Source organism: Pan paniscus, chromosome 10 (genome assembly GCF_029289425.2).
Source record: "Pan paniscus chromosome 10, NHGRI_mPanPan1-v2.0_pri, whole genome shotgun sequence".
NCBI classification, from domain to species: Eukaryota; Metazoa; Chordata; class Mammalia; order Primates; family Hominidae; genus Pan; species Pan paniscus.
The window spans coordinates 18,485,980-18,513,346 of NC_073259.2; the positions used below are offsets into that span (position 1 = coordinate 18,485,980).

At 42.1% G+C, this 27,367-nt stretch overlaps 1 protein-coding gene across 3 annotated transcripts in view; it reads left to right on the forward strand.

The window, feature by feature from the left end:
- The first annotated feature begins 14,412 nt into the window (after nucleotides 1-14,412).
- The window catches only part of FAM234B (family with sequence similarity 234 member B), a 39,086-nt gene continuing 26,131 nt past the window's right edge, over nucleotides 14,413-27,367 (forward strand). The window contains exons 1-2 of one of the 3 annotated variants that reach the window (XM_003816495.5): nucleotides 14,413-14,731; nucleotides 25,680-26,075. In XM_003816495.5, coding sequence (XP_003816543.1) covers nucleotides 14,695-14,731; nucleotides 25,680-26,075 — 433 coding nt within the window. In that variant the 5' untranslated portion in view covers nucleotides 14,413-14,694. Of the gene's footprint in view, nucleotides 14,732-14,792; nucleotides 15,209-25,679; nucleotides 26,076-27,367 lie in introns of those variants that run through there. The other 2 variants (XM_057299383.2, XM_057299384.2) reach the window with 2 other exon arrangements.

Sequence of the window (27,367 nt, forward strand, 5' to 3'; positions counted from 1 at the left end):
ACATGTAGTTTTTCGAGTACCAGAAACTGGGAGAGATGATAGATCACCAGTGAGATGAATATTTTAAAACCTGAGTAATAATGTAATGGAAGATAGATTGAAAGTTAAATTGTTATTCTACTTGGAAAGAATTATGTACTAGGAAACTAAAGGGTAATACAATTCTTCATTGTCTAATATTTTAGCCCCCGTTTCAAGGTGAAAGAGAAAAGATGTGTACAGATTTTCTCAATAAGAAAACTCAATTGTAAGTTTTTACGGCTGAGAAAAAAAATTTGTAGTCTTAAAGAACAAGTTTGGGTCACATGAAAGTTCTTTATGAGAAACCTATTTGTCTTACAACCTCTATTAGTGAAGGAGGGAGTAGCTTTAGGTAAATAAAATCTCTGGAATAAGACAACAGAGTTTCATGATTTTCAGGCCAAGGCGTAAAAAGAAATACAGAAATAAATATTTTTTTCATTGAAATAAGTAACTTTATGCACAATCTCCTGAATAAAAGAATAAAATCTTAGATTTTTGAGGCAGAGGGTGATGGGGGGTAGGATGAAAATAAAGTATTTGTGATGGTAATAAGAAAATAGCTTCATGTGAATCTCTCTAAGAATCCTACTTAAAAATCTTTAAGGTATTGACAAGGCAAAACAAAGAGCCAAAAAAAACCAAACAAGTCTTTAACTCCAGGGTAAAAGAAAGAATGAAAATGAAATGTCTAATTTCATGGAAAGGTAACTCCAGGCAATATCATCTCTCTAAGAAATTATCCTGGGTTTCATTTTTAGGCTCTTCCAAAATTAGGACAAGAGCCCTTTCTTACCTAGGCTGTACCTTGGTTCTTTTGATCTTGAGATAGAAATTTCAGACACGAAGGGACAGAGGCCATTAGAGAATTTCTTATCACCTTTATCCTCATCATACAGTACCAGGTATGACCCTCGTGGCTCCTGTCCTCTGCCTGAAGAGGACTTTTTGAAGTTTCCGGTGGTCTTTGGCCCACATGTGGTGTGTTTTTTTTCGTCAGGACATGGATGAAAGACAGGTTGCCGACCCCTTGCAATTAAGTGTCTGCAGGCACGAGCTCGTGACTATTTCAAGAAGGATTGCTTTTCACTTCAAATATATTACTTTGTTCAAAGCAGATCCTATGGGCTTACAGAGATATCACATCTTATCCTCTACTTCATTTGGTTCACCGAAGGACAAATGTATGCCTGTCCTCTTAGAAACAGGAAAAAATACAAAGCACAATTTCTCAGCAAAGAGGGACTCCTCATGGTGAAGTTGTTAAAAAAAAAAAAAAAGGCGACGTTTTCCTCTTTGTGTCAGATGTGCAGCCTGGCTTTTGGGAAGAGGTTTATAAATCTTGCAGTGCCTTGTTTAAGAACAATAATTAGTAATGGTCTGTTAATCCCATCTGCTTCCCAGAAGGAGAAAGAGTCACTACAGGGATGGATTAGGGCCTCTCTCCAATCCTACGTAGGGACATCTGCAAAGACTCTCATAATAGATGTTAAAAGCTTGACTAGAGAAGAAGAAAGTTGCCTTAGAGAGAATCTCTAAGGTAGAGCAAGAAGTAGATAAGATAATACTACTGGGAAAATCTACTATATAAGAGAACAAAACTTCACATCTACTAAGCAGAGATAAATAAAAGGAATACTTATGATTACTGAAGGTTCAGGGGACTCAGTAAATTAATACCCATCTTCTCTGCATAGCTCTGATTGATCTGGGAATAGACTGAAGAGATGGACAGATGGAGATAAAATATCAGCTTCACTATTGAAAGAAAGCTACGCTGAATGACATGGCTTAGATCTGTTGTAAAAGGGGCTTGCAAATTCTTTCTTTGAATTAGAGAGGTGTACCCAGGCTAGCACAGCAGGACAACTGCAGGCCCTTAAACCACAGCAGAGTAGAACAAAGTATGTGCTCTCTGTAGGCAGGCACGTTACTCTTTAGCCTTTTCTTCCTTGATCTCTCTGTGGCATTTAAAATAATTGACTATGCTTTTCCCAAAAACACTTTTTTTGCTTGGTTTCAGGGACAACAAACTCTCCTGGTTATCCTCTGACCGTACTGGCTATGCCTGCTGCTTTCTCTGGCTGGTTCCTCCTCTTCTCCCTGAACTGTGAATGGTGAAATGCTGCAGCGTTCACGCTCCCCTCCCCTCCTGCATCACACATGCTTTCTGTGATCTTATTCCATTTCCCAACTTTAAATATGGGTTATGTGCATTAGCTACCAAATTTACTATCAAATCTACCAAATGACTACCAAATTTATATCTCCACCTAGGACTTCTCCCTGAACTCCCAAGACTCATACATGCAACTGCTTGGTCAACATTTCCACTTGCATGTCCAGTTGGATGTTGAATTTGACACATCCAAAACCAACCCCTGATGTCTGCTTCCCATCCCACTCCTCTCTCAGTTTTCCCCTTCTCCAATCTTCTGGTTGCTACGTCAAAAGACTCACTACGGTCCCTGACACCTTTTTCTCTCATGCCATACATTCAGTTCTTCAACAAATCCTGCCGGCTCTACCTTCAAATTAAGTTAAGAATCCTACCACTTCCCCCCACCCTCAAAGATACTACCCTAGTCTAAACCACCATCAGTTCTGGCTTGGGTCATTGTAATAGTCAAAAGTGATTCATCACTGCCAGTACCCCCACAGTCTGTTCTCAGAACAGCAAAGTGATCTCAAGGAACACTTTTAAAATCTAAGTCAAATAAACACTTCTGTGCCTCAAGGCTTTCAAAGTCTCCCTATTTAATCTAGACTAAAAGCCAAAGTCTTTATTTTCCCTACCAAGTCTACAGAATCTGTTCCTACTCTGGCCATATCTGACCTCATCCAATCTCTAATCTCTCCGTAGAACCATCCTTTCCTGGCTGGGCGCGGTGGCTCCCACCTGTAATCCCAGCACTTCGGGAGGCCGAGGCGGGTGGATCACTTGAGGCCAGAAGTTTGAGACCAGCCAGGCCAACGTGGTAAAACCTCATCTCTACTAAAAATACAAAAATACAAAAATTAGCCAGGTGTGGTGACGGGTGTCTGTAATCCCAGTGACTCGGGAGACTGAGGCAGGAGAATCGCTTGAGCCTGGTAGTTGGAGGTTGCAGTGAGCGGAGACAGCACCACCACACTCCAGCATGGGAAAACAGAGCGAGACTCTGTCTCAGAAAAAAAAAGAAAAAAAAAACCAAAAAATGAAGAACTATCCTTTCTGGCAGCCTTTTTGCTGGTCTTCGAACAGGACAGGTATGCTTCTGCCTCCAAGTTCTTTTTATTCATGATGCCTCTATTAGATCTTTCTTCCAATATCATCCTCTTACTGAAGCCTTCCCTAACCATGCTATTTAAAATTGGACATCTGCCCACCACTCCCTGCGACTTCCACATTGCATCTCCCCTTCTCTATTCTATTTTTCTGTAATACTTATCACCATCTGACACAGCATATATTTTACTTAACTATTTCTCTTCTCTGCTTGACCTCATAGTTCCCACAAACATACATGATGTGGACAAGGACTTTTGTCTGTTTTGTCTGGTCTGACATCCCCAGCATCTAGAATAGGGCCTTTCAGTAATGACTGCTCAAATATTTGTTGAATAAATAATTTTATTTTTTATATTATATTATTTTATTTTAGAGATGGAGTGTCACTCACTCTGTTGCCCAGGCTGGAGTGCAGTGGTGCTTACTACAACCTCTGCCTCCTGGGTTTGACCGATTCTTCTGCTTCAGCCTCCTGAATAGCTGGGATCATAGGCGCGCCACCATGCCTGACTAATTTTTGTATTTTTAGTCGGGATGGGGTTTCACCACGTTGGCCAGGCTGGTCTCAAACTCCTGGCTCAAGTGATCTGCCTGCCTTGGCCTCCCAAAGTGCTGGGATTACAGGCGTAAGCCACTGCATTCAGCCTGGATAAGTAATTTTAAAAATGAATCAGTGAATGAGTCTCAAGGGGAAGCAGCTATGCTAAGCATGACCTGCTTCCTTACTTTGAACACTAGTCAGGAGACTCACAAGATACTCTAGTGAAAACCCTTCCACATGGGAATCTGAGGGTTGGGGAATAAGTATTCCCCTAAAAAATGACGGGGGAAAATTTATCACAAAATATCTCTTCAAATCAGACCAGTGTTGTTCTTTAAGATTGCGGAAGTGGAAAAAAGATTAGCTTCATGCAAAATCTCTCAGGAGAAGAATAAAACTAGGGTTTTAAAAATTGAGTCAGAGAAAGAAAATGATTTGTGTTAGGAAATACCTTTCAGCAAAATCTAAACAATCCTCCTTTGGTCATTAAGGCTGGGGTAAGAGACCAAAAATTAATCATTTGATTAAAGAATAAAATTCCCAGATCTTGAAGACTAAAATATAAAAGGAGAATATTTATGGTAAGAAAGAAGAAATAGAAGTGAGTGAGATTTTATGAACTGGACAAGTAAAAGGTAGCTTTTCATACAGAGGTCCTTGAAAAAGTTCCAGAGCCTTTAGTTCCTTAAAGATAAACTCTTGGAAGGAATAAAACATAAAAGAAGAAATAAAACTATTTGCGGTGGCAAAGGTACAGTAGATTTATTTGTCTCACAACTCTCTCTAGTTTGTGGTTACATGCACACTTTTAGCTCTGCCATTGTGATTATTCCTCTCAGAACCTCAACTGGGCCAGGCATGGTGGCTCACACTTATAGTCCCAGCTACTTGGGAGGCTGAGGCGGAAGAATTGCTTGAGCCAGGAAGGTCGAGGCTGCAGTGAGCTGTGATCCCGCCACTGCACTCCAGCCTGGGCAACATAATTAAACCCCATCTCAAAAACAAAAAACAACAACAACCAAAACAAAACAAATACAAAAACCCTCAAATGTCATCCTAGAGAGAAATTAAGCCTCACATCAAACCCCAGGTTGACAAACCACGCTTGCTTCCAAACCCAGAAAGCTGCTAGAAGTTAAAGATGATCAGGTTTTATTAGATTATCTTGGAGGCAAGATTATAATGAAAAATACTTAAGAAGTATTTCTTGGCCGGGCGTGATGGCTCACGCCTGTAATCCCAGGATTTTGGGAGGCCTAGGCAGACGGATCACAAGGTCAGCAGATCGAGACCATGCTGGCTAACACAGTGAAATCCTGTTTCTACTAAAAAATACAAAAAATTAGCTGGGTGTGGTGGCGGGCGCCTGTAGTCCCAGCTACTTGGGAGGCTGAGGCAGGAGAATGGCGTGAACCTGGAAGGTGGAGCTTGCAGTGAGCCGAAATCGTGCCACTGCACTCCAGCCTGGGTGACACAGTGAGACTTCGTCTCAAAAAAAAAAAAAAAAAAAAAAGAAGTAATTCTTAGATCATTCATAAAATTACATTAAACAATGTGCTTCAAATAAAGAAAGCTGAAAGTGTTAACTCTGTAGGAGTGAGACTATGGATAGTATTTAGCATGATTGTGTGTTAGGGAGAATTTATTTTTATATTTATTTATTTATTATTTTTTGAGATGGATTCTTGCTCTGTCACCCAGGCTGGAGCGCAGTGGCGTGATCTCAGCTCACTGCAACCTTCACCTCCCGTACTCAAGCAATTCTCCTATCTCAGCCTCCCAAGTAGCTGGGATTACAGGTGCCACCATCATGCCCAGTTAATTTTTGTATTTTTAGTAGAGACAGGGTTTCACCACGTTGGCCAGGCTGGTCTCCAACTCCTGACCTCAAATGATCCACCTGCCTCGGCCTCCCAAAGTTCTGGGATTATAGGCGTGAGCCATCGTGCCTGGCCTATTTATTTATTATTTATTTTGAGACAGGTTCTTGCTCTATTGCCCAGGCTGGAGTGCAGTGGTGCAATCATGGCTCACTGCAGCCTTGACCTCCTGGGCTCAATCAATTCTCCTGCCTCAGCCTGGGGCTACAGGTGTGTACTACCACACCCAGCTAATTTTTAAATTTTTTGTAGAGTGGGAAATCTCCCTATGTTTTCCAGGCTGGTCTTGAACTTCTGGCCTCAAGTGATCCTCCCATCTCAGCCTCTCAGAGTGCTGGGATTATAGGTGTCAGCCACCACAGCTGACTGATAATTTACTTTTATATAGTATATCTCAACTGATGGCTGTTTACCTTCCCTTCATGATAGCTCAATTTAGAGGGAGTTTATTTCCATATATTATGTATTGGGCTGTCACCTAACGCAATGGTTCTAGATAGCCCTGGCATCTCTCAGGGGAGAAGAGAGCCAGGGAACCTCAGTGTCTATACGATTTGGTTCAGTCCCCAGGTGAAAGCTGATGGAGGCTGCAGGAAGACAAGCTGTTGGGGTGGCAGGAATGTGTCAGGGTGGGTATGGGTGATTGTCTCATTTGCAGTCAGGCTCGCAGGAGAAGAAACAGGAGTTCTGTTAGTCTTAATAGTTTGTGTAATAAGAGAAAAATAAACAGTACCCATATTTTCTTTCTTGCCAGAACAGGAAAGCAGGTGAAAAGTGAGAATTTGTGCACACGGTGTGTCTGGGAGACAAAGCATGAGTAACTGAATCCACCACCAGGACCTTTTGCTTGTAACTATCTGGTCTTCCTGTCTCCATTCTTGTTCTCCTCCAGTTTATTCCCTGCATAGCAGCCAGTTGGATCACATCAACTTTGCTAATTAAAGTCCTTCAGTGTCAAGGCACCTGCATGATCAGGTTCCTGTCTGCCTCTTGCTTCTCACATTGAAACTATTCTCAGGCACACTGGTTTCCTCCATAGGACGAAGCTTTTGTCTTTCTTTCTTTTTTTTTTTGGAGATGGAGTCTCTGTCACCCAGGCTGGAGTGCAGTGGTGGAGTCTTGGCTCACTGCAACCTCCGCCTCCCAGGTTCAAGCAATTCTTGCGCCTTAGCCTCTCGAGTAGCTGGGATTACAGGCATGTGCCACCACGCCTGGCTAATTTTTTGTATTTTTAGTAGGCACAGGGTTTCACCATGTTGGCCAGGCTGGTCTCAAACTCCTGATCTCAAGTGATCCACCCGCTTCGGCCTTCCAAAGTGCTGGGATTACAAGCGTGAGCCACCGTGCCCGGCTGAATCAAGCTTTTTTCTGACTCGACCTTTACACGTCCTGTTCTTCAGCCTTTATGTGAACAACTTCTACCCATTCTTCAGGCGTCAGCTTAAGTATCAGTTTCTCAGTGAGTTATTCATTTCCTCACTCCCCAAACTAATCTATGATGTCCCCGTGATTCTTTCTCACAGTACTAGGTTCTTTTCCTTCATTGTGCTTGCCACACTTTGTAATGATATATTTATTTATTGCTTGCTTAATGTCTGTCTCTCCCCTAGATTGCAAGGCCTTTGAAGGAGCTTACAGGATTTGTTTACTCTTTTATATCCAGCTGCTTGAAAGCATTGGCTAGGAATGGCCTCATGAGAAGGCTGTAGTCAGTGGACTCCAGGAGCAGTAACTTGATACTAAGTGTCAACTTTTCCTATTTTGTGTTACCATTCCTTTTTTTGTTTTGTTTTGTTTTGAGATGGAGTTTCACTCTTTTTGCCCAGGCTGGAGTGCAATGGGGCGATCTCGGCTCACTGCAACTTCTTCTTCTTGGGTTCAAGTGATGCTCCTGCTTCAGCCTCCTGAGTATCTGGGATTACAGATGTGTGCCACCATGCCTGGCTAATTTTGTATTTTTAGTAGAGACGGGGTTTCACCATGTTGGCCAGGCTGGTCTTGAACTCCTGACCTCAGGTAATCTGCCCGCCTCAGCCTCCCAAAGTGCTGGGATTACAGGCGTGAGCCACTGCACCCGGCCTTATAATTCTTTACAGATGTGCAGAGATGAAATGGGCAGAGGTAATTACCAGAAATGCTGAGTCCACCTAACAGGAGGGATGGGGAGAAGTGATAGCCATGAGGCATATGTGGAACATGTGCACACTGCTGAGATTCACATGCAGAGGGACGGCGTTTCCCCAAGTCATGCAGCATGGCTGCTTGGACTATGACATTGGTATGGAGAAGAGTGGTGAAAGAACATGAGAATATTTGCATTATCCAAAGCAGGGAATATGAGTGTAGGAAAAAAGTTTTATTAATTATAAAGTCCAGCTGGGCAAGGTGGCTAACACTTGTAATCCTAGCACTTTGGGAGGCCAAGGCGGGCAGATCACTTGAGCTCACAAGTTCAAGACCACCATGGGCAACATGGCAAAACCCCCATCTCTACAAAAAACACAAAAATTAGCCGGGTGTGGTGGTGCATACCTATAGTCCCAGCACTCAGGAGGCTGCAGTGGGAAGGATTGCTAGAGCCTGGGAAGCAGAGGTTGCAGTGAGCTGAGATTGTGCCACCGCACTCCAGCCTGGGCAACAGAGCCAGACCTTGTCTCAAAATAAATAAATAAATAAAATAAATAAGGTCCTCCCCCTTTTTTTTTTCTAAATTGATTTTATTCTTTTCTCATAATGTGATGGCTATTTATTCTTACATTCACATTTATCCAATACATATCTGGGGCCATATGCTATGCATTATGTAGGGCTAAAAAGATACAAAATTTCACTTCCATTCTTTAAGAACCCAACATTTAGTATGGGAGTTTTAATATAACACACATATTCAAATTTAATATTAGACAGATATTCAAATTTAATATGGTATATATATTCATATTACAACACACAGCTGCCTATAATACATACTTTAAGATGTGCAGAAAAATGAAGTACTCTAGAACTTCAGTCACGTAGCCAGTGGTAACCTGATTTACTGACTTTTAGAGGATTACTTAGGACTTAACCAGTGAGCTAGACATGCAGAACTGAGAAGACTCAACAGGGATGTAATCTAAATATGAAAAACACTACAGAACAAGACTTGGTCTCAAAAAAAAAAAATCTTGGTTATATATTAAAAAAAAAAAAAAAAAAAAAAAAGGAAAGAAAAACACAGTACTGCATAGGTCCTGATTAACCAGAACATGTCTGACTAATCAGCTAGCACTCCCAACAAATGAGAACAAATGTTGGCCAAATATCAGCTACATTCAGCACTAAAATCTGTCATGAATCAAGTACTTTTATAAAAGAGTTTATAGTTTGGTTACAATGCCATAAGTGAGGCAGGGATTACAAATAGTTTTCAATTTTTGGGCTGAATCCAATTGATAGGTAGTGGCTCCCTGGACAGCGGAGTGAGGGATTCTGAAGCTATGTCTGGGCCCACTGTCAGAGTGTGGTGAGTGACATGTGCCCTGGAAGAAGAAAAGACAAATTGGAGCACACATGCCATGTATCTGACGTCACTGCTTGTGATTAAAAGACAGAAAAACCTGCATTCAAATCCTTCTTCAAGTCCTTGGGAATTGTGTCACTTTGGGAAAATGGCTTTATCCATCTGAGTTTACCTTCCATGGAAAGGTTCTGCCCATAGGATGGAGGTGGGACTACAGCCTCCTGTTGAAGCTAACGGCCGCAGAAGGCAGGAAATAAGGGAGGAGGAGAAAGCCTGAGAGTGGAACTGACCCAAGAGGTCTTAGTGGTGGGGGAGATGAAGTGATGCGGCCAACAGCAGAGACCTGGGAGAAGAGATGCATCTAACAGAGCTTTTTGGGTCGGGGGGAATGCTACGTGCCTTGACCCCTTTCCCTGGCCCCTTGAATCTTCAGGAAAACTCCCCAAGTCACAATATGCTTGGCCCATTGCATTTTCTTTTGGAAGGCAGTGAAGGGGCTGATCAAGACTGGCAAGACTCCAAAACACTGTCTTCTTTTATAGGTGATGAGTGCTCAGCGAATGGGGGCTGTTACCATCTACACTGCTACTACAGGTCCTTCGGTTGACATGAACATGCCAGAATGAGGGATGGGAGGACCAAGAGCTCATTTGGCCTGGGTGTGTCTGTCCTTAATTACACTGTTCTCAAACATATGTTCCAGCCAGAGGCTTGTTAAGAAGAAGCCTTTGTTTAAATTTCAGGGCCCACAGAGCATTTTATAGTCTAGACTCTAGAAAGTTTTATAGGCTAAAAGTCTGTATGATCTGAGTGAGATGAGCCCTTGTGTTTTATCAAAGGACATTCTGGGAACATAAACCTGTTTGTCTTCATGACAAGTCATGCAACTCCTGGGCAGAGTTCAGTTCTCTGTGAAGAGAAGTGAATATGCCACTGGTACACATGCGTTTCAAACTTCCTGATCCTCACGCAAGACTGATTTCACAGGCTCCTTGACATCTGCATTTAACTCCTAAATGTCCTCTGCAGTGCACCTCTTTCGCTTTTCTCAATCTCACTGCCCTCACTGCTATTTGCTATGACATTTTCTTTTTGCTTTTTGAATCTCATACTAATTACTGCTTCCTGACCCTTTTTGGCACCAGTGTAGCAGAGGGTACTACCCTCAGCTTCAGATAAGTCAGTGGAGTTCAGATTTGTCCATCCTCTGCTGATAGATGTAGGAATGGCTTCCAGAAATCTCTCTGCAGAGGGAGTGAGGAGCCTCCTGGGAGAGCTTCAGCTTAGACCCATAAGTCATTACAAGAAACTCAGCTCAGGAACAAAGCCTTAGTCCCTACAGGAGAAAGGCAATCCTAAGGAGAGCGGCGCCTGAACCCTTTCCTACCATCAAGAACTCAAGAACTCAGGTCTGTAATTTACAAAGGCATGGGGTGACCAGTGTCGCAGACACTGGCTAGATGCTCCCCAAACTCGTCTCCTTTTCTTCCTGGGCTCATACCTTCCTGGCACACATACTCTCTGTCTGAATTCTAGCCTAATAAATGTGGGCAGAATTCACATACACCAGCTCCAGGCCTGGCCCATAAAACTTCCTGCATGATCTGGGATGCAAACGATCCAGTGGAGGCCTCTGAGGCCCTAAGGATGAAGCAGCTGGAGACAGAAGGGCCTGGGTCCCTGAATGGCTGGGAGGAATAGAGCCCCAGTGCAGTCTACTTGCACCCCCACCTTGACTCTGACATAGGCAGAAATAAATTTTTACACTCTAAAATCATTGGAATCTTGAGGTTGTTTGTTACAGCAATTATCTTGCTCTGGTTGACCTGCTAAGTAAAAATAGAAGCTCTGTCTAATGAAAATACTGCAGAGTAGCAGCATAGCATTGGCAATTTCCTAATAAAGTGTAATATGAAAAGGAGAGAAAGGCAGTCTTCCCTGGTTTCCTTTGCCCCTCACAGCTTTGACATTTTAGGAGCACTAAAATATGAGGTGGCATTTAGTGGGAGATACAGGAAGAGGCAGCAGTTTTTGAGAGGAGGCAGTTTTTGAGGGGCCTGGCAGCGCAGTGGAACCAAGGAGGAAGGGAGGCGGCAGCTGGTAGATACAGTGGCATTGGTTCCAAGAGGAGGTGGTGAAACCTAGTGGGGATAGTCAGGACCAGCAGAAGTGGCCACACTGTCCAGGGAAAGGCAAGCATTAGATGGTCAGATTTGATCATAAGCCCATGCAGGACACTTAGAGATTCTGAGCAGTACTTGGAGTATTACAAAGGTAATAACCAGCAATATGGGTTCCCTCTATGAGTTATGGGAACTTGAGAAGGTTGGGGAAGAACATTCTCACTGTAGATCAATGTAGGAAAAATAGAAGGTGATTTTCTGACTTCAGTTGTGATTTTTCAGAAAAGTAATTTCTTCAAGCAGGCACAGCCGCCAGGCAGGTTAGGCTGTTCATAGGCATCCCGCCCCGGTCACTCTTGTACTTGTCAGGAAGGCAAGCCAAGTTCAGAAGTCAGAGAGGGCCTGGGTGTTTGCATTTTCCACAGTGACCTCAGTGGGTGTTTGGGCAACAAAGGTATTCACATTCCACTAGGTAGCTAGAAAGGAACTCACAGGTATTCTCTATGTAAAAGGTAAGGATCCTGATTCATTTGGCAGCTGCTTTGAATTTTTTTCTTTAATTGAAAAGAAAGTACATTAAATTTGAGAAATACTATTCTAAGCTGCAGTTCCTATGTTAAAACGGAAAAAAGTTGTGGAGGGATGAAACAGATTTCCAGAGGGACAAGGAAGACAAAGTGGAGGAAAGATCAGGGAGCCAAGGAAGGAGGAATTCCTGGGCATCGGCCTCCCTGCAAAAATCATTCGGGCAAAGCTGGGGTGATTATGGGGAGTGTGCAGATGCCTTAAAGGTCAAGCATTGAAATCTGAGGAGCTGGAGATGCTGCATCTATTGGATGTGTGTACACTGACACATGTTTATATGCACACATGTAAGTGTGTACATGTACATGGGCACTTCGGGTAACTACACAGTTTGAAGCAAAGTTTTGTTTTGTTTTGTTTTGTTTTTGAGACAGGGGTCTCATACTGTTGCCCAGGTTGGAGTACAGTGGTTCAATCACAGTTCACTGCAGCTTCCAACTCCTCAACTCCAGTCTTCCCACCTCAGCCTCTCAAAGTGCTGGGATTGCAGGCACAAGCCACTGTGCCTGGTTCTGAGGCAAAGTTTTTAAATAAAACTTTAAATTATACATCTTTATTTTATCACAGAAGAAGGTACTCTCCCGGAATATACCTTTTTACTAAGAAAAGGAGACAGATTTTTCTTCTTTCTTCCTATCCTGTGTGACCTGGCTATTCCTTTCCACGCAAACTTTCTCCTAGAAACTCAAGTTCTTGTTCTGCAACTAAAATGAACATTTTTCTACATCCCTGTCACATTCACAGGTTATTTTTCTCAGTCTTCATATTTCAGGAATGCGTTCCATTTAGTTAAACTGATATCAGGCAAGCTACTACTGGCTCATTGTGACTTGTAGTGTTGCTCCTTTTAGATGACCTACATAGATGTAAAATATGTTTTTTAATCATGCCTCCAGAGAAGTGGCAAGCAGTAGAAATTTTGGGTATTGTAGAATGTTGAAAGAATTAATAAATAAATACATTAGTAAACCATTAAATTACTATGAAATGTATTATTTGTTATTAAGTTACAAATTTTAAATTGTTAAAACATTAAGAAATTATTGATAAAAGAAGAGTGAATACTTAGAAAACACTAAGTGCCAGGCACTGTTGTAAGTGCTTTCTACATATATATTTAATTCTCAGGAGAACTCTATAAACTAGGAACTGTTTTGTCCCCATTTTGCAGATGAGAAAATTGAGGTGGGGAGAAATTAAGCAACTAACCCTCTGCCTGGCATCTAGGAAATGATAAGAGTCAGGATTTGATCTCGGGAGGCCTGGCTCCTGGCTCCAGAGCCTGTGCTCTATCAGAGACAATGACATTTTTTTTTCCCATGGGAAGAAAGGAGGTGAGACTGATTGCTGGAGACTCTCAGATTACTCCCACAGGATAGTCCTGTCTGCAGTTTCTCACGGGAATTAGGCAGCCTGCAAATGAAATGTATCTTGGAGCTTTTGTTGTGACACTCAGAAGTTACATTACCTTTCTATTTCTCAGCTTTCTCTTAAACAAAACAAGGAGAGTGGGACTAGATAGCCTCTAAGATCTGTTCCAGTTCTAAGATAACATAGTATTAGCATTCCTGCACTAAAATGCTGATCACCTGCGTGTGGGAAAGAAGCAAGTCAGTTCTTCCTTCTACACCACTGTGCCTGGTCCTGAGGCAAGCCAAGTTCAGAAGTCAGAGAGGGCCTGGGTGTTTGCATTTTCCACAGTGACCTCAGTGGGTGTTTGGGCAGCAAAAGTATTCACATTCCACTCGGTAGCTAGAGAGGAACACACAGGTATTCTCTATGTAAAAGGTAAGGATCCTGATTCATTTGGCAGCTGCTTTGAATTTTTTTCTTTAATTGAAAAGAAAGTACATTAAATTTGAGAAATACTATTCTAAGCTGCAGGTCCTATGTTAAAATGGAAAAAAGTTATGGAGGGATGAAAGAGATTTCCAGAGGGACAAGGAAGACAAAGTGGGGGAAAGCTCAGGGAGCCAAGGAAGGAGGAATTCCTGGGCATCGGGCTCTCCGCAAAAATCATTCGGGCAAAGCTGGGGTGATTACGGGGAGCGTGCAGATGCCTTAAAGGTCAAGCATTGAAATCTGAGGAGCTGGAGATGCTGCATCTATTGGATGTATGTACACAGTCGGATCCTCCTTCTACACCCTTCAACTAGAAGCTGCAGCGTAGGGTGCTGAGTAGACACCTGTAAAGAACTGGGAGCAATAAATGAGGTTTCGAGCTCCAGGAAACTTCAACTTCTACCTAAGAAGCGTAATAGAAACACTCTTACTAGGTGCCTACTGTGTGCTGTGTGTTTTAAACAGGTAGTATCATTTAATTCTCATTGGAAGCTTGTGAAGTAGGTAGTATGTCTTTAATTTAAAAAAAGCAGCGGCAGCTCAGACGCCCCAAGGGACTTGCCCAAGATGGCCCAGCTAGTAAGTGATTCAGGCAGGACTCAAATCCAGTCTGCCTGATTTCAAAGCCCACGCACATTGCACAATCCACACCTCCTTAAATATCTCGTTCGAATCATTTTCACTGCAAGCTTACGGGGTATTTTCTCCCCATTTCACTGACAAGGCAAGTGAGACTCAGAGTGGTGAGGTGACCTGCATAGGTAGGGTGGGAGAAAAGCCTGCGGAGCGTGTACTCTGGCTTGGCCTCCCTCGGCTCTGTCCCCAGCAAGCGGGTCCCACCTTTCCCGGTCCCAGCCCCACGCACCGCCGCTCGGAACTACACTTCCCGGCAGAACGCGGGCGCGCGCACGCGCACCGGGGCCTCCGCCATGGCGACCGTGCTGTCCAGGGCGCTCAAGCTGCCGGGTAAGGAGTCGCATGCTTGCGACCACCCTGTCCCCGCCGGTGTTGGAATAAGGGGAGGCGAGGCTCTGGGGGCGAGGCCGGTCGGGCCCTGGCCTCAACCCAGACTCAGCTGCAGGCGCCCGGTGCCGAGGAGGGTGCAGTCCCTGGGGGCTGGGGTCTCTGTGCCACCAGAGGGCGAGAGGGGCGCCCAGCGGGACAGGGGTCTCGGGCGCGGGGCGAACCCGGAGACGCGCGGGGAGAGGGCGCCGAGCAGTTGTTACGGCGGGGAGTGTCAGAACGCCGGTCGCCGCTGTCCCGAGGGGAGGCTGGCGAGAGGAGCATCCTTCCCGAGCGCCGCGGACCGGGCACCGCAGGGACTCCGGCGCCTTCTGTCTTGGCTGGACCTGGGCGGGGGCGGCGGGACGGCGAGTGGCCCTCTGTGGATCATCCCCTCCACCTAACGGCAGCAACGACGCATCCATGAGGCAGGTGGGACAGGTATTTACGTCCCTTCCTAGTTTACAGAAGAGAAAATGAGAGTTATTTGGCTAAGTGAATTGTCCAAGGTCTCACAAGTATTGGGAAAGCTCGGCCTTGAACGTCAGGGGTCTTTTCACTCTAAATCCTGAGCTTTTGATTCCACTTGGTCAGTCTCCAGCTGCTGAGATTAAGCATGGGAAATGATTTGGCACCTATAAGTTGAAGATAATGTATGGAATCTTCTTTAAGGCAGCATTAGGGGTGATGACAACTTCCAGAGCTGATTCAGTACTTCGGGCAGCAGCTCCAAGTTTTTTTTCCTTTTTTTTTTTTTTTTTTTCCTCCTAAACCTCCAGAGTAGGATTGTACTGTTAGAAACTTGATATTTAAATAAAAGTATATTTATTCCACCCAAGTAAATTTTAAAGATTAGGCTTTAGAAAAATTGATGGCTCTACCTAGGTAAGTTTTAAGCATTAAGCTATAAACATTTATTTGCTGATAATTTGTATTAGAGGGAAAAGCAGTTGCTTTCATAGCTATCTCTAGAGAGGGCTATTTGGGTTTTGGTTGGATAGCTAGTTTGAGCTTGCAGGGGGATTACAGGGTCCTTGTTCTCAAGGAGCTTCCAGTATGCTACCCTGAAGCGAACCTTGCCATTTGGATGACGCTAGGTTGGATATTAATTTGCATTTCTGTCCCCAGACTTCATGACCTCAGACAGAGTATTATTTTTTTTAATATGGGCTCATTGGAACATTGGAAGGAACACTGATAGTATCTGCCTTGGAATGTGTGCATAACACTGGAATTAAAGGAGAGACGTGGCCCTTTACCTGCAGGATTAATTTTTTACTTTTTTACTTTGTATATCCTTAGTGTAGAATGATATCCTCCCAGAGGGGTAATAAGATGTCAGACATTTAGCTTTATTTCTTTTTTTTTTTTCTTTTAGAGTCCTTTTTTTAAATTTCAGTGTAGGTCATTGTTATTCTCTAAGAAAGAGAATGCATGAAAATCTTGCTTTAGCAACTCTTGAGTTCTTTTGTGTTCTTATGCCCCAAGGCTGTGGTGTTATTACTCCCTGGAGTATTAGTTGTAGGAACTGGTTGGGGTTCCCATAGCCCAGTCCATGGGTCTGTTTGGCAGGCAGCTTGGCCCTGAGCCCTGAGGTATGCTTGATGCTTTTTTAGGCCCAGATATAGTAGGCATGTGTTCTTTCATGTGATGTGGGTTTTAAGAAAATGTTCACTTGCGTTTTTCCTTGTCTCCTTCTTGCCCTTTCTTCTTCCCTCCACCCAAAATACTATTTTTAGTTTTTGCATTAGGTACAAGTTGTTTTTATATAGCTCTTTTTGGCTCCCCTGTAATTGGGGTCCTGAGACTGCTGTCCTGTTTGGGCTACTGTGTTATGTTCCTGTAGTTAACATCCCCACTGTTTTCTTTGTTTGTTTGTTTTTTTGTTTGTTTGTTTTTTTGAGATGGAGTTTTGCTCTTCTTGCCCAGGCTGGAGTGCAATTGTGTGATCTCGGCTCACCGCAACCTCTGCCTCCTGGGTTCAAGCGATTCTCCTGCCTCAGCCTCCCGAGTAGCTGGGATTACAGGCATGCACCACAATGCCCAGCTAATTTTGTATTTTTAGTAGAGACAGGGTTTCTCCATGTTGGTCAGGCTGGTCTGGAACTCCCCACCTCAGGTGATCGCCTGCCTTGGCCTCCCAAAGTGCTGGGATTACAGGCGTGAGCCACTGCGTCTGGCCCCAACATCCCCACTGTTTTCATGTGTGAGGAAGTCAGGATGGAGTGGTGGCTGAGAGCATGAGACAGGCTCGGGTTCAAATCCAGTCTTTACCTAATTAGTTACTTAATCTCTTTAAGCTTTAGTTTCCTCATCTGTAACAATAACATTATTATGGAACATTCACTCTATGCCATACATTCTACTACATATTTACCTCCTAGGGTTATCTGAAATAGTAAAGGAGATGGATGTACTTAGGAGGTCTAGTAACCTCTGGCATATGTTAATTAGTCAGTAAGTGTTAGCTGTTGTCATCAGCAGTGTGCTCATTTATGAATGTGATACCTGAAGGAAGGCTTGATGTAATAGTGAGCTATTGACAGATCTCAGCAGTCTTGTTATGAAAGAGCAGTTTCGCTAAGCTCAGGAAGGAAAGATGTTTGGCTCACATGCATAAAATGAGGTTAATTAGTAGCAGAAGGCCAATATGACATTCAGAAAGCCTGTAGGACAGCTTATCTCCTAAGTATATATATATTTTTTTTCTTAGGCCATTTTAAAGTTTGAAGGTCAAACACTGGAGGGAATATCAGAGCAAAGTGATTTTTTATGATTTATTTTGTTTGTGTAACTTAGTCTTTATATGCCCTTGGTTAAACTAACCCATGATATGAATTATTTACCTTTAGTTGCAGTAGAGTGTATTGTACAGTATATGCACAGTATAGTGTATACTATAGTATAGTATATGTTATAGAATAGTGTATGTTTTAGTATATTTCCTGAAAACGTTTGGGTATGGTATAGTTGCATCACTTTCCTATTTGTGTTTTCCTCTCTACCATTTTGGGAATCCTATTATATTTAAGCAGCATCTTCAGTCTTCCTAAGAGGAAAAGCAATAGCTGTGGAAAGCTTATTTATAATGATTTGTTATGAAATCAGTGCCCTCTCCCTTATTCTTTGAAAACCTTTCATTCATTAAAAATTTGGGTGGTGGCTGAAAGTAACAAGGAAGCGAGTGAGTGCTAAGTGCCCTAAGCTTGGAAGCTGAATTTGATGCCTAGCTCCTCAGCCTGAGTAGGACTTAAGGCAAGTTGGTGGACTTCTTTTAAGGCAAGTTGGTGGACTTCTTTTACTTCACTCTCTCCTATTGTCTTTCTGTAAATAGATAGAAAAAATATTATTAAAGACTTCTCTAATCAAAACTTGCAGTCTGTAATCCTTAAGCGGAGGTTTGTTTTTGCACTATCTGAAAAAAAAAATTAGTATAAAAGTATTTATTCCTCTCAAAAGGCTGGCCAAGAACTGGCCCCTAGTCTTCTGTGATGTAAAGAAAGCATAGGAATATGATAACTCAGAGCGCTTGTGTGCTTGTCTTTATATTTCGGTGATGTCATGGCTGGGTCAGAATGCTTGGACATCAAATTGCATGTTCTTTCTCTGAGGACTTTTTAGATATTGCTCCGCTATCTTTTAATAGTGTATATTACTATGGAGAAATCTTTGCCTGATTTTTGTTCCTGTCATTAGTGACTTGATTCTTTTTCCTTTGGCCTGGCTGCTTATAGGATTCCTTCTTTGTCCTTGAAGTCATGTGCCTTTACTAGGATATATTTCAGTATTGATTCTTCTGAATCAGTTTTTCTTGGGACTCTGTGTACTCATTACTCTGCAGTTTTAGGTCTTTATTGTAGGAAGTTTTTTTTGGCAACTCTTTAAAATACTGCTTTTGGTTCCATTTTCTTTTCTGTTATCCTCTTCGGTCATGCATATATTGGCTCACCTTTGTTGTCAGTATCTATCACATTGTTTCTAGTCTTTTTAAAGCCTTGATTTTTTTTTTCCATGGGATCATATGTAGCCCGTACAGACTTTGAAGCCAGACTGGTTTTGAATTGTTACCTATCACTTGCTGTTTATCTGTGGGCCAATGTATTAGTCTGTTTTCACACTGCTGATAAAGACATACTTGAGACGAGGCAATTTATAAAAGAAAGAGGTTTAATGGTCTTACAGTTCTGTGTGCCTAGGGAGGCCTCACAATCATGGTGGAAGGTAAAAGGCACATCTTACATGGTGGCGGCAAGAGAGAGAATGAGAACCAAGCGAAACAGGTTTCCCCTTGTAAAACCATCAGATCTCGTGAGACTTATTCACTACCATGAGAACAGTACGGGAGAAACTGCCCCCATGATTCCCACTGGGTCCCTCCCACAACACATGGGAATTATGGAAGTACAATTCAAGTTGAGATTTGGGTGGGGACACAGAGCCAAACCACATCCGCTAATTACTTAAACTTCCAAGCCTCAGCTTCCTCATCTTGAAAGTGAAGACGTAATGTGTCTACCTCACATAGTTGTTATGAAGATTTACTGAGATAAGAATTTTTTTTTGAGACAAAGTCTTGTTCTGTCGCCCAGGCTGGAGTGCAGTGGCATGGTCTTGACTCACTCTAACCTCCGCCTCCCAGGTTCAAGCAATTTTAATGCCTCAGCCTCCTGAGTGGCTGGGGTTACAGGCAGGCGCCTGCCACCACATGTGGCAAATTTTTGTATTTTCAGTAGAGACAGGGTCTCGCCATGTTGGCCAGGCTGGTCTTGAAGTCCTGGCCTCAAGTGATCTGCTTGCCTTGGCCTCCCAAAGTGCTGGGATTACAGACGTGATCCAGCACCCCTGGCCTGAGATAAGACATTAAAAGGGCTTGGAAGAGTGTAGGATAAGTGTTCAGAACTGCCAGCTGTAGTTATTTCCATTACATTTTGCTTGATTTTCACTAGTCTCTTCTTTTTATGTCTCTGATTCTGTTTTCAGCAATATCTGTTCCTTTAGCTGATTCCAATAAGGATTTCTTTTCTAAAACTGGTTTGTTATTTTTTCCATTGTTTTCCTGAGTGCTTATTTCAGAGAAGACGATTTTCCTAAATTTCTCAGACTCCACGGGGAAGTATATGTTCATTATTTCTTCCATCTTGTGGTGTGATTTGTCCAGCATTTGTTTTTCAGCTAATTGTTTGTTATGTTTCGTTGTTACTTCTTTCTTGAATATTTGTAGAGCTTTGTGGTATCTTGTGGAATGAGTACTAAACATGGCTCCTTTCTGATTATTACTTATATTTAAATGGGGCAGTTGTTTGACAGCCTGGCTATTGCCAAAGGGGTGATCTAGGGCCGTTGGAAGCAAGAATGTAATCCAGGCCTGTTAAGTCAGCTGGCTCCCCACCAGCACTCTTCCTGTGTGGATGTCTCTATCCTGGCTAGGAGGAGGCTTTTCACAGGACTGTAGGCTGCTGGTTTGGCATTTCCTTCACTGACTTTGTTGTGCCAGTTATCAATTTATTGCCCCTGAACTCCAAATTCACCTTTGTTGACTGATTTGTGAAAGCGAGTCTGAGCCCTTTTAAATATCAAGTTTGTCCTGCCTTGGATATTGTCTCTCAGTCCTAGGGGACCTTTTAGAGTTCTCTTCTCATCTTTATGTTTACTCTCCTGTCATTGCTTAGTAATTTTTTTTATGTTAAACTTGTCCTCTTTGAACTACTGTTTGGCTTCTGTCTCCTGACTGGGCCCAGTCAGACTGATTATGCCCAGTTACTTTTCTAACCTGCCGTCCTGACAGTGTGCTTTTTGTGAAGATGTCAGCTTGTACTTTTCCTCATTCGGTCCTACTTCGATTTGACTCTGTGGTGTTGAATGGGGCTCATTGGTGCTTCTGTGACCCCAGACTTTGTCTTTCCAAGCAAGCAATTACTGGTTTGGCTATATTTGTGGAACAAGGGAGGTAGTATAACTTGTTGGTTAGAACAACAAATGGACTCTGCAGTCAGATGCCTGGGTTTGAATCCTGGCTTTTCTTTTGGCTAGTTCTGTGATCTTATTCATTTTACCTCTTTAATTTTATTTTTCTTGTTGATAAAATGGGGGATAATAATAATAATAATAATATCTACCATATAAGGTTGATGTGAGGATTAAATGAATTAACACATGCAAAATTGCTTGGATCAGTGCCTGGGACAGTAGGCACTCAATACACTTCCAGTTGTCATCATCATCATCATCTTATTGTTGTCATGATTATTAATTCTGTGAACTCTGCTCATTGCTGAAGATCTGCAATATATGTGCAATATATATCTGCAAGATGTATTTGCCTGCTCTTACTGAGCTTTCTCAATTGAGTACAAGTTTCAGTGCATTTAGTTCATAAATTGTGGTTTGGGAATGTGGCTGTTTCCTATTTTGTGTTCTATTTTTATTTTTCTGTATTTGTTTTCCTGGTTTTAGGGAAGACAGTGTGACAGAAATGCCCACTTTTGCCGTCATTAACTAGAAGCATGTAATCTTGCTAAACAGACCAATCTGACAGCAGCTTTTTTCTCAAAGAATGCTTCAAATTGTTTTTATAAATTTCTTACAGATTTTATAAATTCCTGTAGCATATGCTTCTCTTCCTCCCTGCCTGTGATAGTACATAGCATGACAAAAATGAATTTCCTTTAAACTGTTTTGCTGGGAAGTGTTTTATTAATGATTTCACTTTGACAAAGGTGCTGTTTTAGCCTGATATGTTTGTTGCAAGGTGGAGACTGACTAGCAAGATTGAATTTGATGTCGATGCTAAATTTTTCACTTGGTGCTAAAAATCCAATTGCGCAATTATAGGGTGGCTTAAGCATGTGTTCAAAATGCTTGGAAGTTTTAATTGAATCAGTAGGTGATGTGAATGCCAAGAAAGCTCTCAAGATCTTACGTTATAGAAATTGAATTGTTGTTTGCTATCTGGAGTAGGTAGGAAATAGCTCTGCCCTCCCTTTCTCTGGTCAGACTGTGCCTGGGATTGTAGCTAGTTCCAAGAACCATATTTTAAAAAGCACAGACATATCACATTGTGTCCAGAGGAGAATGACCAGGATGTTGAGGACACCTGAAACAACGCTTCTTTAAGTAATGGGTTGAAAGAGGTGGAGGTGCTTAAGTTGGAGCTGAGAAGAGTGGGGGAGGGCACTGGGAGATACAATACTAGCACCAGTGATGGTAATGATAATAATAGAAGCTAAAATTTATTGTGTGACTATAAGCCAGGCCCTAAGAACCAGACATATATTATCTTATTTGATTCTCATCACAATCATATGAGCTAAAAAGAATAATTATTCCACTTCATAAATAGGGAAATTGATGCTCAATAAAGTTAAGAAATTTGAGATTACGTAGTTCATAAGAGATATAGCCAGGATTTGGCTTGATGTTTGATTGTGAAGACTTGAGCTCTTAAATACCATATCATATGTCTCTTATGATTGATACCTTTGAGTGTTTGAAGGACTTACATGTGAGAGAGGGATCCCAGAAATTAAAACTAGGACAGATAATTGGCAACTTTCCAGAAAAAAATTCTTGAATCAGTGTAAAGAATTGGTTTCTAGATTGGAGGCCAGTGGATTCCCTAATACAGGTTACATTCAGGTGTTTGCTAAGTAACTGGTTGGTAGGTCTTTGTAAGTAGCTAGTTGTAAGTTTGGGATAGGGGTGGGGATAGATTATGTGATCTTTAAGGTCTCTTGCTGTGCTTTCTCAAGTAACTCTAGAGTTGAGAACTCTGTGTGCTTTCCTGTTTTTCAGATATATATATATTTAAACATTTTAAATTGTCAAAAAATACATACACCATAAAATTTACTATCTTAACTATGTTAAGTATACAGTTCAGTATTAACTGTATATGCACCCAATCTCTAGTACTTTTTCATCTTGCAAAACTGAAACTCTATACTTACTCAGTAACAACTTTTCCTTCCACCTCCAGACCTAGGCAACAACCATTCTACTTTCTGTTTCTGTGAATGTGACTACTCTAGATAACTCATATAAGTGGAATTACACAGTATTGCCTTTTTGTGTGTGGCTTATTTCATTTAGCATAATGTCCTCAACGTTCATCCATTTTGTAGCAAGTGTCAGAAGTTCCTTCCTTTTTAGACCTGAATAATATTCCATGGTATGTACATATCACATTTTGTTTATCATGTCAGGTGTATTTTAGCTAAAAAACAAAACAAGAACAAACAATCACTTTAAAAAGTATTAGAGTTAATATTATTCTAACAACCCATGGCTCTGTATGCAAATTATTATGTGTAGAGTTATCTGGGATGGTTAGGGAATGGTGTGCCCTAATTAACCAAATAATTTGGTTCATGGAGTAGAAATACAAATTTTAGGAGATTATCTGGAACCTGTACTGACCCCATGGCATATTCTGAAAGTACTATTTTGAATTAAGTTTTTAATAATTGATTTATTTTCTTGTAATTTGTGCCCTTAAAAATCAAGTCTGATATTTGTTGGGCAAAGTGTATAGCTTTGAAAATAAAAATAAATAGAAATAATTTCTAGTTATTAGGATGACAGATTATTCAGTATTTTCTTTGGATTTTTTTTTGAAAGTACTTAATGTTATAATTCTGTGGAATGTTCATTTTAAAAAATCTAAAATTTATTGATTTTTTTAATGTACCAAATACTAACTTTAAACATCAAAGGTTTTACTTCTAACATCTGGTATTGGGGGAACCAGCCCCCAATATTTCAGTGTAGGTTCTTTCTATTTTCCTTAAGTGTTGGCCGGTCTGAGAAATAAAGAGAAAGAGTACAAAGAGAGGAATTTTATAGCTGGGCCTCCGGGGGTAACATCACATATCGGTAGGTCTGTGATGTCCCCTGAGCCACAAAACCAGCAAGTTTTTATTAGGGATTTTAAAAGGGGAGGGGGTGTAGGAACAGGGAGTAGGTCACAAAGATCACATGCTTCAAAGGGCAATAAAGATCACAAGGCAAAGGCAAAGTTAGAATTACTGATGAGGGTCTGTGTCCCGCTGTGCATGTATTGTCTTGATAAACATCTTAACAGAAAACAGGGTTGGAGAGCAGAGAACCGGTCTGACCAAAATTTACCAGGCTGGAATTTCCCAATCCTAGTAAGCCTGAGGGTACCTGCAGGAGACCAGGGCATATTTCAGTCCTTATCTCAACCACATAAGGCAGACACTCCCAGAGCGACCATTTGTAGACCTCCCCCTAGGAATGCATTCCTTCCCCAGGGTATTCCTTGCTGGGAAAATAATTCAGGGATATCTTCCCTACTTGCACATCCGTTTATAGGCTCTCTGCAAGAAGAAAAATATGGCTCTATTCTGCCCGACCCCGCAGGCAGTCAGACCTAATGGTTATCTTCCCTTGTTCCCTGAAAATCGCTGTTATTCTGTTCTTTTTCAAGGTGCACTGATTTCATATTGTTCAAACACACATTTTACAATCAATTTGTACAATAGTGGTCCTGAGGTGACGTACATTCTCAGCTTATGAAGATAACAGGATTAAGAGATTAAAGACAGGCATAAGATATTATAAGAGTATTAATAGGGAAGTGATAAATGTCCATGAAATCTTCACAATTTGTGGTCAGAGATTGCAGTAAAGACAGGCATAAGAAATTATAAAAGTATTAATTTTGGGAACTGATAAGTGTCCATGAAATCTTCACAATTTATGTTCTTCTGCTGTGGTTCCAGCTGGTCCCTCCATTTGGGGTCCCTGCCTTCCCACAACAATCTGGTCTCCATATAGTGTTTTATTCTTTCATTTTATTAATTGAACAAACTGAGATATAATGTATGAAATGACATCACCAAGGCCATAGTGACCCAGAGGTAGACGCTAGCATTAATAATTATTCTTTTCCCCTTTTTAATTAGCTGGGTTATGTGGTCTTTTTTATATTTCTTCTGAACAAAAGATTTAACGATAGAGTTTACATTAGTGATAGATTACCACATAAAGTCTCCCCAAAAGAAACATTTTCTTGGTTGTTACTTGGTGGTAACATGAAATAAAGGCATAAAATCATTCAGTCATTGGCAGTGAGGCCAAGGGGTGGGTGGCTTGGGAGGAGGTGTACCTAGGCTCTTCTGCAATTTCTCTCTCAGCTATCCCAAATCAACACTGCAGGCTAAGTAAAAACAAAGTGCTTGCCATGCAAAGCACCTTCAAGACAAGTCCCCTACCTCTGTGTACTGGCTAGATCACCTCCCCTCCCAGAATACTTGCTGAGAAGAGCAGTTTTTGGGGTAAACACTGTTTACTAAAAGATAGACTGAAAGGGCATTCAAATCACAGGATGGTTCTTAGAAGTGAGATTTCAGTACATCTTCAGATGAACATTCAGTGTTCAACTTTCTAAGTTGTTTCCATAGAAACAGTTGGGAAGCCACAGATATTGGGCTGTGAGAAGCAGTGTATGGAGAAGAATTGTTCTAAAAGTTTACTAGGAAAGATTAGGATGTCACAGATCTAAGAAAATCTGAGGCAATATGCACATTAGGCACATGGAGAGTTGATGTGGAGCCATGATCTTTTTCTTGAGTGAGATTCAAACACATTAAGAGAGCTTTCTTTTTAAACTAAAGACATTTTAAATTTGCTAACTTCTGCCTCCTTTTCCATTGTCTTAAACTCATGCAGGCCGTGATCCTGGAGCACTGTGCTTTTGTTTTTCCTTCCATTCCTAACCCCTGCTTCACTGGCTTCTGTTTTACAGATAGCCACCAAGGTTCAAACTTGATGTAAACCTGGATTTTTTTGTTTTAGTTTTCCATGTTCTTCTGGGTATTTACAGTTGCCATATATTTGGTGAGGGTGTCTTCTCCCCAGCTCCTCTTGAGTCTCTGTTTTTCTGTATTTTCAGGGAAGAAGAGCCCAGACCTAGGGGAGTATGATCCACTCACCCAGGCTGACAGTGATGAGAGCGAAGACGATCTGGTGCTTAACCTGCAGAAGAATGGAGGGGTCAAAAATGGGAAGAGTCCTTTGGGAGAAGTGCCAGAACCCGACTCAGATGCTGAGATTGCAGAGGCTGCAAAGCCACATCTTTCAGAAGTCACCACGGAGGGCTACCCCTCAGAACCCCTTGGGGGCCTGGAACAGAAGGCGGCCTCCTCCCTGGTGTCATATGTGCGCACGTCTGTCTTCCTGCTGACTTTGGGGATCTCGATGATCCTGGTGCTCCTGTGTGCTTTCCTGATCCCCTGTCCTCCCAGAGATCTGCACAGCACCTGGAGCCGCCACTTGGGCTCCCAGGGAGGTGAGCCACAGAATCTTCAGCCCTAATCCTGTGAAACTTCATGCTATGTCTGATTACATTTAAATTTTCCTCCAAATCTTAAAACTTAATATGTGTCATGCGGCATTCCCCACCCTGCCATCCCCGCTGTGTGGAGGTGGCAAGGAGATTAAGATTTGAAAGAAAACAAACACCTCCAAAAACCTGGGAATCATTGCTCTGTTGTGTCTGTTGGCATTGGTCTTTATTAGATCCAGAGAGGACAGGGCTGGTTTGCTGGATTCCTGCTGTGGAGCCAGCACTGTATCAGGGGAATGCAAAGCTGTAGGAAGGGCTATTTACAGAGAAAAGCAAGGTTCAAGGCCTGGTTGCACCAGGGATAGAGCTCTTGCAGAACCCTTTGACATTCTTTGATGATAGAGGTCTGATCTAATTTAAATTATAAAATAATTTCATTTCCTGTAAAAGATAGTTGCTATCTTTTCTTTCTTGCTCCTCATGGTTAGGGCGGTGCTGTCTGAGTAATTCCAGCTATTCTGTCTCCTTTTTGGAGCAGGCTTCTTTAAAACCTCTTGCTCTGGAATGGGACTTATGTCTCACCTGTGTTGAGTATTCCTGTCTCTTGTGAACTGGATTAAGCTATCCTCAGACCCCTGGCATCCTCTTGATCTAGAAATGTTTATCTCTGCCACTTCTCTGATCCCAGTTGAATTAGCTTCTGATGAGTTCTGTGTTCTCATCTTTAGTTTCTCTGAAGGCAAGTTTCATTTACATATATTTATATACAGTTTAAAGGTAACAAATTGTTGGTGTGTCTACCACCCAGCTTTAGAAATAGAATGTCATTGAGACCTTCACAATCTCTTGGGTGTCCCTCCTGACCACATCCTCCTCTGCCCAGCAAAGGCCTCTGCTATCCTGAATTTTGTGTTGATTATTCCTTTTTCTGTAAAGTTTTACCATGTCAACATGTACCCCTAAACTGTATATTCATTACTTTTGCTGGTTTTAAAATTTTACATGAATTTAATTATGCAGTCTTCTGTGAACTGCTTTTTTTTTTTTTTTTTGCGACAGAGTCTTGCTCTGTCACCCAGGCTGGGGTGCAGTGGCGTGATCTTGGCTCACTGCAGGCTTCACCTCCCGGGTTCAAGTGATTTTTGTGCCTTAGCCTCCCATGTAGCTGGGATTGCAGGAGCTCGCCACCATGCCTGGCTAATTTTTGTATTTTCAGTAGAGACGGGGTTTTGCCATTTTGGCCAGGCTGATCTTGAACTCCTGACCTCAGGTGATCCACCCACCTCGGCCTCCCA